Raw genomic sequence first — 10,390 nt, forward strand, 5'->3', positions numbered from 1 at the left:
TATACATGTGCATGTGTCTTTTTGGTAGAAAAATCTATTTTATGTTGAATATATATCTACTAATGGGAGTGCTGGGTTAAATGGTAGCTCTGGGGTTTGTTTGTTTGTTGTTTTTGTTTTTGGAGACAGAGTTTAGCTTTTGTCGCCCAGGCTGGAGTGCAATGGCACTATCTCAGTTCACCTCGATCTCCACCTCCCGGGTTCAAGTGATTCTCCTGCCTCAGCCTCCCAAGTAGCTGGGATTACAGGCATGCGCCACCACGCCCAGCTAATTTTGTTTTTTGTTTTGTTTTGTTTTGTTTTTTTGGGATGGAGTCTTGCTCTGTCGCCCAGGCTGGAGTGCAGTGGCACCATCTTGGCTCACTGCAAGCTCCGCCTCCCGAGTTCATGCCATTCTCCTGCCTCAGCCTCCTGAGTAGCTAGGACTACAGGCACCTGCCACCATACCTGGCTAATTTTTGTATTTTTAGTGGAGACAGGGTTTCACCCTATTGTCCAGGCTGGTCTTGAACTCCTGACCTCAGGTGATCCGCCTGCCTCAGCCTCCCAAAGTGCTGGGATTACAGGCGTGAGTCACCGCATTCGGCCTGTATTTCCATTTCTAAAAGGCTAAGTAGAAAGTGGGGAGCCAGAGGAAAGAAGAGAAAGAAAAAATTAAAACCACCTTCCAGAAAAATGGAGGTACTCAGTTACATTTCCTCACTGACAACTTCCATTCCATGTCTGTGGGATCTGGGCACTATATTCCTTCTGGCTACTTCTTGCTGAAAGGGATCATAGCCATTGGGCATCGGAATGGACCTGATGTATTTGGAGATGTTTGTCGGAGTAATATGGTGCGAGGTCTCGAGAGCCTCTGAGAGAATGCCTGTCTTGCATTCCTATACAGAGGGTGCATCAGCAGTGGACCCTACAACAGAGGGATATGCCTGTCCCTGCGATCAGGGCCAATGTTACACGCAGCTTTGCCACCAGGATGGTTCTGACCTGGACTAGGATGCTAACTGCTGGTCTAGCAAACACACCTTTGATTTGTTGGTGCATGTTCCACATGGCTATCTGAGGCACTTCCTGAACTCTTAATTATCATGCAGGTTCGCCACTGCCAATTGTAACTGGATATGGTGACAGGTTGGTTGGGTATATATATTTGACAGGCTCCAAAAAGAGCTATGAATCCTCATGAAAGTGTCTCGTTTTTGAGAAAGGATCAGCTTAAATAGCTGTGTCTCATCCAGAAGGTGGCATTGGAGATGGGCTAGGCCTCTGCATGTGATGAAGGCAAACAGATTTTTAATAAGAAGTGTTTCCATGGAAACAGAAGAAAAACAAAGGTTAATGTTGGGCGGTTTGTCCAGATGTTAGGCTCAAGGCATCCTTAATTACAGAGGAGGAAGGCAGTGGCAGTCTGACACGTTTTTCTCACCTGTATTGCAAGGAATAACATAGTGGCAATTTCACTGAGTCCAACTCAGAAAAATGGAAGAAAAATTTAAAAGCATTAATTTGGGATTGTAGCCTGGAAAGAATTCAGGATTTAGTCCAAATTGCAGAAAATAAGAAAAGCTGAAAAACAGTAGGCAAGACTAGAATCTAACAACAGATATACTATAGTTTTCTCTGAAACATGATTTTTCTCTCTCCAGTTCCCGTTTTTACTAAAGACGAATCATAGTAGGACAAATTTATTTGAAAAATAAGTTTTAGTCTTATAATACTTGGCCTGAGTATTTGCATAAAGTATAGCAAGAATTATTATTCATCATCTTGGCTTTTTAAAAAATCGGCTTTACTGGAACTTTGTTTTATAAGGAATCTCAGATGAAGACTTTTTAAAGTCTTGAACCCAGCCATGAATTTACCTGTGCCTGCAAATGCTATAGGAATTGGGTGAATTCCCCTCCTCAGGGTCCCAAGATAACGTGGGGTTCCTGGACCTGTCAGAAAGTGACACTCTTGGCCAGGTGCAGTGGCTCACGCCTGTAATCCCAGCACTTTGGGAAGCCAAGGCAGGTGGATCACGAGGTCAGGAGTTCAACACCAGCCTGGCCAACATGGTGAAACCCCGTCTCTACTGAAAATACAAAAATTAGCCAGGCATGGTGGCGAGCGCCTGTAGTCCCAGCTACTTGGGAGGCTGAGGCAGGAGAATCTCTTGAACCCGGGAGGCAGAGATTGTGGTGAGCCAAGATCATGTCACTGCACTCCAGCCTGGGCGACAGAGCGAGATTCCATTGCTTAAAAAAAAAAAAAAAAAGTCATACTCTTTACTCACCATGGGTCAGGAGATACTGTACAGGGACCATGTTGCCAAAGTATGAGACCAGCTTTTCCAAGGGGCTTTAGGGGCTCTGTAAATCAACTTTCATTCCTTAGAGCAGAGTCTGTTTACACCTGAAAGCAGCCATTCCAGTCAAAGCCTTGGTAAAGTGTCTCCAGTGGTGTCCTGTTACAAAAGAAAACAGATTTGAGCCAGGCACAGTGGATCACGCCTGTAATCCCAGCACTTTGGGAGGCCAAGGTGGGCAGATCACTTGAGGCCAGGAGTTCGAGACCAGCCTGTCCAACACGGTGAAACCCTGTCTCTACTAAAAATACAAAAATTAGCCAGGCATGGTGGAGCACGCCTGTAATCTCAGCTACTTGGGAGGCTGAGGCAGGAGAATTGCTTGAACCTGGGAGGCAGAGGTTGCAGTGAGCCAAGATGGCACTGCTGCACTCCAGCTGGGGCAACAGAGTGAGACTCCATCTCAAAAACAAAGACAGAACAGATTTGTATTGACCTTATGCAAATAACTATATGGCCATAAATTAAGCATACTTACAAATACTAACACCTAGCCAACCCCATGTTGGTCTTGAACTTGTAAACTCAGGTGATCTACCCACCTCAGCCTCCCAAATGCTGGGATTATAGGCGTGAGTCACTACACCCAGACTAGGTTTAAGCACTTGATATTACAAAATAGAATCCCAGGTCATTATAAGTAAAAGGGAAAAATCTTTAATCATTGGCAGAGGGAATACTCAGCTTTCCGAACGGGACCCCATAAAGACAGCATGAGGCCAGCTGAATCTCTTTCTCTTCCCCCCACTTTTTTTTGGTCATTTATTCAAAAGGCAAACAAAAATCTTTCATCATCATCATTATTATTATTATTAATATTATTTTTGAGACAGAATCTCACTCTGTCACCCAGGCTGGCATGCAGTCGCACGATCCTGGCTCACTGCAGTCTCCATCTCCTGGGTTCAAGTGATTTTCCTGCCTCAGCTTCCCAAGTAGCTGGGACTACAAGTGTGCACCATTACACCCGGCGAATTTTTGTATTTTTATTCGAGACAGGGTTTTTTTTATGTTGGCCAAGCTGGTCTTGAACTTCTGGCCTCAAGTGATCCACCCACCTTGGCCTCCCAAAGTGCTGGGATTACAGGCGTGAGCCACCATATCCAGCCAAAAATCTTTTATTAACTTTTAATATTACATTAAAATCTTGTTCAAAAGAGAAAGTCAAATTTCACCTTTGCATTAGTGTACTATTAATGTTAAACCTGATTTTTTTTTTTTGAGACAAAGACTCGCTCTTGTCGCCCAGGCTGGAGTGCAGTGGTGTGATCTCGGCTCGCTGCAACCTCTGCCTCCGGGGTTCAAGTGATTCTCCTGCCTCAGCCTCCCAAGTAGCTGGGATTACAGGCACCCACCACCATGCCCGGCTAATTTTTGTATTTTTAGTAGAGACGGGGTTTCACCATGTTGGCCAGTCTGGTCTTGAATTCCTGACCTCAGGTGATCCACCCACCTTGGCCTCCGAAAGTGCTGGGATTACAGGCGTGAGCCACCCCGCCCTGATAAACTTAAGTCTTTTTTTTTTTTTTTTTTTTTTGAGACGGAGTCTCGCTCTGTCGCCCAGGCTGGAGTGCAGTGGCGCGATCTCGGCTCACTGCAAGCTCCGCCTCCCAGGTTCACGCCATTCTTCTGCCTCAGTCTCCCGAGTAGCTGGGACTACAGGCACCCACCACCACTCCCAGCTATTTTTAAAAATATTTTTAGTAGAGATGGGGTTTCACCATGTTAGCCGGGATGGCCTCGATCTCCCGACCTCATGATCCGCCCGCCTCAACCTCCGGAAGTGCTGGGATTACAGGCGTGAGCCACCACGCCCGGCCCTATAAGCCTGATTCTTAATAAAACCTTATAGACAAATCTATCCAATCCTAATTAGTTTGACCAGAATGTAACATTTCCATAAACCTTTTTATAGCCCTTTACAAGTTTCTGTTAAACAGCAGCTCAATTCTCTAAGAAAACCTTGTTACTCAGACACATGGGCCCAGATTTTGGCCCTGCATCAATATACTTTTTTTTTTTTTTTTTTTTGGAGACAAGAGTCTTGCTCTGTTACCCAGGCTGGAGTGCAATGGTGCAATCTTGGCTCACTGCAACCTCTGCCTCTTGGGTTCAAGTGATTCTCCTGCCTCAGCCTCCCGAGTAGCTAGGATTACAGGCACCCGCCACCATACCATTTTTAGTAGAGATGGCGTTTCATTCTGTTGGCCAGGCTGGTTTTGAACCCTGACCTCAAGTGATCTGCCTACCTCAGCCTCCCAAAGTGCTGGGATTACAGTCATGAGCCACCATATCTGGCCAATGTACTTTTATTTCAGTATTCAACCCACAGAAAGACAAAATAATCCCCTCAAAATCTTAGCCAACTTGCTCAAACCCACAGCATTTTCTTTACAAGATCAACCCTTCAGAAATCCTTTACGACTTGTCTAAATCTTCAGTTTTGTCCCATTACTCTTTTAGATTAGACAATCCTTAAAAACCCTCTGAATCAGACAAAATTATATTCCCTTGAACAAAAAATATATTTTCATATCTTATAATATTTTACCAAAAAAAATTCTACTTTCCTTATGCACCTTGTGTGTAAAACCGGTTTCTCTGGTCGTCTCAAGTACCTGTTACAATGTGACCTCTCAGCAGCTTGTACTTTTCAGTGAACATCCTGGTAGGTAGCAGTGTTAACCATGTATCAGATTGTAAGGCTCAGGACGAGGACAGAGCTGCGGATAACGTATGCCTCTTCCCAGTCTGTCCAGGGGACCTGGTTAACGTCACATGCCTAGCCCATACCTAGACACTAATGGCGATGAAAAAGACAAGTCAAATAATTATTAAAAGTCATAGAAGCAGTTTATGGCCTTAAAGCATCTAGCAGATAGTATCTGGCCTGCCTAATTTAGACCAAATGTATACATTTATTTTTTATTTTTATTGTTTTTGAGACAAAGTTTCACTCTTGTTGCCCAGGCTGGAGTGCAATGGTATGATCTCGGCTCACCGCAACCTCTGCCTCCAGGGTTCAAGTGATTCTTCTGCCTCAGCCTCTGGAGTAGCTGGGATTACAGGCATGCACCACCATGCCTGGCTAATTTTGTGTTTTTAGTAGAGATGGGGTTTCTCCATGTTGGTCAGACTGGTCTCGAACTCCTGACCTCAGATGATCCCCCTGCCTCGGCCTCCCAAAGTGCTGGGATTACAGGCATGAGCCACTGTGTCCGGCTTTTTTTTTTTTTTCTTTTTCTTTTTCTTTTTTTTTAAGACAGAGTTTTGCTCTGTCACCTAGGCTGGAGTGCAGTGGCGCGATCTCGGTTCACTGCAACTTCCACCTCGCGGGTTCAAGTTATTCTTCTGGCTTAGCCTCCTGAGTAGCTGCGATTACAGGCATGTGCCACCACGTCTGGCTAATTTTTATATTTTTAGTAGAGACGGGGTTTCACTATGTTGGTCAGGCTGGTCTCGAACTCCTGACCTCAGGTGATCTGCCCGCCTTGGCCTCCCAAAGTGCTGGGATTACATGCATGAGCCATTGTGCCTGGCCCAAATGTATAAATTCTGAGGATGTTTTATTTTACTTTATCAAGAATCTTTAAACACATGACCTAAAAGGCATTAATGTTTCTTTTTTTTTTTGAGATGGAGTCTCTGTAGCCCAGGGTGGAGTGCAGTGGTGCGATCTTGGCTCACTTCTTTTTTTTTTCCTTTAAATGAAAGGCCTCACATATTTATTACTGAACCCAGCCAACCAACACATTCATAATAGATTCAGAGAGGAAAATACATCAAACTCTCCAGAGAGTGGTGACATTTTCAGTTTGATATGGTAATGTGATCGTGACCTTCAGACAGCACAAATATATGTGCCATCTTATAGACCCAGCTTGGTTCTTCTCCAATGTCTCCTTTTGGAGTTGTACCTTATTTTATTTCCAGTTTTCATCCGAATCCACTGGGGAATGGGACGATTTTGCTTTTGTTTCTTGGCCAGGAATCGCTTAATCCTGAAAGTCTTGTGAGAAGACATGGCGAGAAGTGGAGGCAAGAGCTCTTGGCTCACTTCTAGCTCTGCCTCCCGCGTTCAAGTGATTCTCCTGCCTCAGCCCCCCAACTAACTAGGATTACAGGCGCCTGCCATCACACCTGGCTAATTTTTGTATTTTCAGTAGAGATGGGGTTTCATCCTGTTAGCCAGGCTGGTCTCCAACTCCTGACCACAAGTGATCCACCCGCCTTGGCCTCCCAAAGTACTGGGATTACAGACATGAGCCACCACGCCCAGCCTAAAGTTTCTATTTTTCTGACAACATATGGTTGATTTAAGCGATGATTATTATTATTATTATTACTATTTTTGAGATGGAGTTTCGCTCTATTGCCCAGGCTGGAGTGCAGTGGCATGATTGTGGCTCACTGCAACCTCCGCCTCCTGGGTTCAAGCAATTCTCCTCTCTCAGCCTCCCAAGTAGCTGGGATTACAGGTGCCTGCCACCACACCCAGCTAATTTTTGTATTTTTAGTAGAGACGGGGTTTTGCCATGTTGGCCAGGCTGGTCTTGAACTCCTGACCTCAGGTGATCCACCCACCTTGGCCTCCCAAAGTGCTGGAATTACAGGCATGAGCCACCGCGCCCAGCCTAGCTGTTTTATTCTTTTTCTTTTTTTTTTTTTTTTTTTTTTTTTTTTTGAGACTGAGTCTCGCTCTGTCGCCCAGGCTGGAGTGCTGTGGCCGGATCTCAGCTCACTGCAAGCTCCGCCTCCCGGGTTCCCGCCATTCTCCTGCCTCAGCCTCCCGAGTAGCTGGGACTACAGGCGCCCGCCACCTCGCCCGGCTAGTTTTTTGTATTTTTTAGTAGAGACGGAGTTTCACCGTGTTAGCCCGGATGGTCTCGATCTCCTGACCTCGTGATCCACCAGTCTCGGCCTCCCAAAGTGCTGGGATTACAGGCTTGAGCCACCGCGCCCGGCCTTCTTTTTCTTTTTCTTTTCCTTTTTTTTAGAGAAGGGATCTCACTATGTTGCCCAGGCTGGTCTTGAACTCCTGGGCTCAAGCAAGCCTCCCACCTTGGCCTCCCAAAGTGTTAAGATTACAAGCAGGAGCGCAGCCTGTTTTCATTAAACAATATTAAATGTCTTATTTATCAAAAATTTCACAAAGATCATTTGGTTTGGATCAAAATTTTGCATTATAGTTTTATAACTCTTATGCAAAAATTTTTACAGCTAATAATATCTGGCAGAGATAAACATGAAACCACTTGATCAAGGAATCCAAACAAAAATGTATGTTGACAGTTAAGACATTTCTAATATTATTTTGCCAACAATTTTAAAGCCAGTTTATTTATTAAAGACTTTACTTAATTTATGAGTACTCCTTAACTTTAAGCCAATTTGAAACCTTGTGGCCACAACACGTAACAAAATACCTGTACATACACATAAACACACACATACACACTCATTTAAAGCAGGTAGAAAACAAAATAGAGAAAGATAGAGCCTGGCTGGCTTCCATATAGGAGCCAGGTTTTACAAGTGGGATGAGAGAAAGAAAGGAGGGGAAGGAAAAAAGATGAAGCAACCGAAAGAAAACCCTGCAGCCACTAAAGAGTGTGGGGTCGCTATCCACACTGTTCCTGTTTGTTGAAGAAGGGATCATGACCCATCCACAAAGTCACACATTCATACGTGCAAACAAACCGTACTTCCAAAGGAGTCCCAATCAAAGGGGCTAGGTGGGGTCTTGAATTTCCCTCCGCAGTTGCAAATGACTCCACGGACTGCTGAGTCACATCCAAGTAGAGCTCTCAGGGTGCCCCACATGCAGACAAATGCAGATACTCAAATGCTATCACTAACAGCTAAATCTGTTTTTTTGGTTTTTTTTTTTTTTTTTTGAGATGGAGCTCCGCTCTTGTTGCCCAGGCTGGAGTGCAGTGGCATGATCTTGGCTCACTGCAACCTCCACCTCCCAGGTTCAAGCGACTCTCTGGCCTCAGCCTCCCAAGTAGCTGGAATCACAGGCGCCCACCACCACGCCCGGCTAATTTTTGTATTTTTAGTAGAGGCAGGGTTTTGCCATGTTGGCCAGGCTGGTCTCAACTCCTGACCTTAGGTGATCCGCCCAGCTTGGCCTCCCAAAGTGCTGGGATTACAGGTGTGAGCCACCGCGCCCCGCCCAGCCAAATCTTAAGTAGAGCAGTGACACCCGAAAAAAAGGCAGTGGGCAGTCGGGTGCACTTCCGACCAAGTTACCCAGCTGGTAATGATGGTGGCTTCCCCTGCCCCCCACCCCAAAAAAAAGTAAACAAAGAAAGTTCACTTTCTTTGAACCAGAGAAGTATTGAAGGCAGCCAACGTTGTGCCAGAAGGCAAAAGGGAGATTTCCCACAAACAAAGCATTTTTGGCAGCTTCTGAGAAGTTCCCTAACATCCCCATCATGGGGTCTGCTAGCCACGAGCAGCTGATGCGCACAGGTGACCCTAGTCCTCACCAGTAATGAAAGCAGGTGGTCAAGCACAGGCCTACCCGGAGCACGCAGCACTTCCCAGTCCGGGCCACCAGAATTGCAACCCAATAGCAGGTGAGTTGCTTGCTGCATGCAGAGTTCAATTAGCAAAAGGGAGGTCTGATAGAAAGAAAGAAATTTATGGGCCAGGCGCGGTGGCTCACTCCTGTAATCCCAGCACTTTGGGAGGCTGAAGCAGATCACGAGGTCAGGAGATCGTGATCATCCTGGCTAACACGGTGAAACCCCGTCTCTACTAAAAAAACAAAAAATTAGCCGGGCGTGGTGGCGGGCGCCTGTAGTCCCAGCTATCTGGGAGCCTGAGGCAGGAGAATGGCGTGAACCCGGGAGGCGGAACTTGCAGTGAGCTGAGATCACGCCACTGCACTCCAGCCCGGGCGACAGAGTGAGACTCCGTCTCAAAAAAAAAGAAAGACAGTAATTTATTATGAAGCTAGTTTAGGGGAAAAGGCACCACAAGCATCCTGCCTTTAAGTGTGCCACTTGGCCTTTGGAGCAAAAAGCAGGCACTTTTAAAAAGCAAGGGAGAAAGTGAGCAAGATGGGGGTCTCTGTGAACTTGGTGCCTTCCCTGCTGGGCCACTGGGCTGGTGACTGTTGACATCTTTGTGGGGAAGCTGGTGTCTCTCAGGCAGCCTGCTCTAGGGTGAGAGTTCCTTACCGGCATGCTTCAGTTTGCAAATCAACTGTTAACCCTTGGTTTGTTCTGTCTTGGAGCCCATAGTTAGATAAACTTTCCCTGGGGGGAGTCTGGTGAAGGGGAGGTAGAAGGCTGTATTTGTATTTCTAAAAGGCTAAGTAGGAAACGGGGAAGGTGGGAAGCAAGAAGAGAAGAGAGAGAAAAAAAATAATTAAATCATTCCTTAGATAAAGAGAGGTACTTAGTTACAACTGCACTCCAGCCAGCATGACAGAGTGAGACTCTGTCTCTAAAAATTTTTTTTCAATGAAGTTTACAAATAAAAGTATATGTTGAGCTGGGCATGGCAATGTGTGCTTGTAGTCCTGGCTACTCAGGGAGGCTAAGATGGGAGGATTGCTTGTGCCCAGGAGTTCGAATCCAGCCTGGGCAACATATGGAGACCCTGTCTCCAAAACAAAACACAGAAAGAAAAAGAAAAGAAAAAAGATGATGGCTCACGCCTGTAATCCCAGCACTTTGGGAGGCTGAGGTGGGTGGATCACCTGAGGTCAGGAGTTTGAGACCAGCCTGGCCAACATGGTGAAACCCTGTCTCTACTAAAATACAAAAATTAGCCGGGCGTGGTGGTGCATGCCTGTAATCCTAGCTACTTGAGAGGCTGAGGCATAAGAATCACTTGAACCCAGGAGGTAGAGGTTGCCGTGAGATGATATCGTGCCACTGCACTCCATCCTGGGTGACAGAGGGAGGCTTTGTCTCAAAAAAATAAAAAGAAAGAAGAAAAAAACGTTGAAATTTATCAACTGCCTTGTTAGTAGGTATTGATAAGACTGGTTTCTTTTCTCATTTTATCTATTTATGTAATGAATTA

General features: G+C 45.6%; 1 protein-coding gene across 1 annotated transcript; it reads right to left on the bottom strand.

Annotated features, from left to right (window-relative positions):
- Window positions 1–6,034: 6,034 nt before the first annotated feature.
- Window positions 6,035–6,390, bottom strand: LOC102146577 (large ribosomal subunit protein eL39). Its single transcript, XM_005558698.4, has one exon. The coding sequence runs from the start codon at window positions 6,369–6,371 to the stop codon at window positions 6,216–6,218; it is 156 nt and encodes a 51-aa protein (XP_005558755.3). The 5' UTR covers window positions 6,372–6,390; the 3' UTR covers window positions 6,035–6,215.
- Window positions 6,391–10,390: the final 4,000 nt, after the last annotated feature.

Source organism: Macaca fascicularis, chromosome 6 (assembly GCF_037993035.2).
Source record: "Macaca fascicularis isolate 582-1 chromosome 6, T2T-MFA8v1.1".
In the NCBI taxonomy this organism is placed as follows: Eukaryota; Metazoa; Chordata; class Mammalia; order Primates; family Cercopithecidae; genus Macaca; species Macaca fascicularis.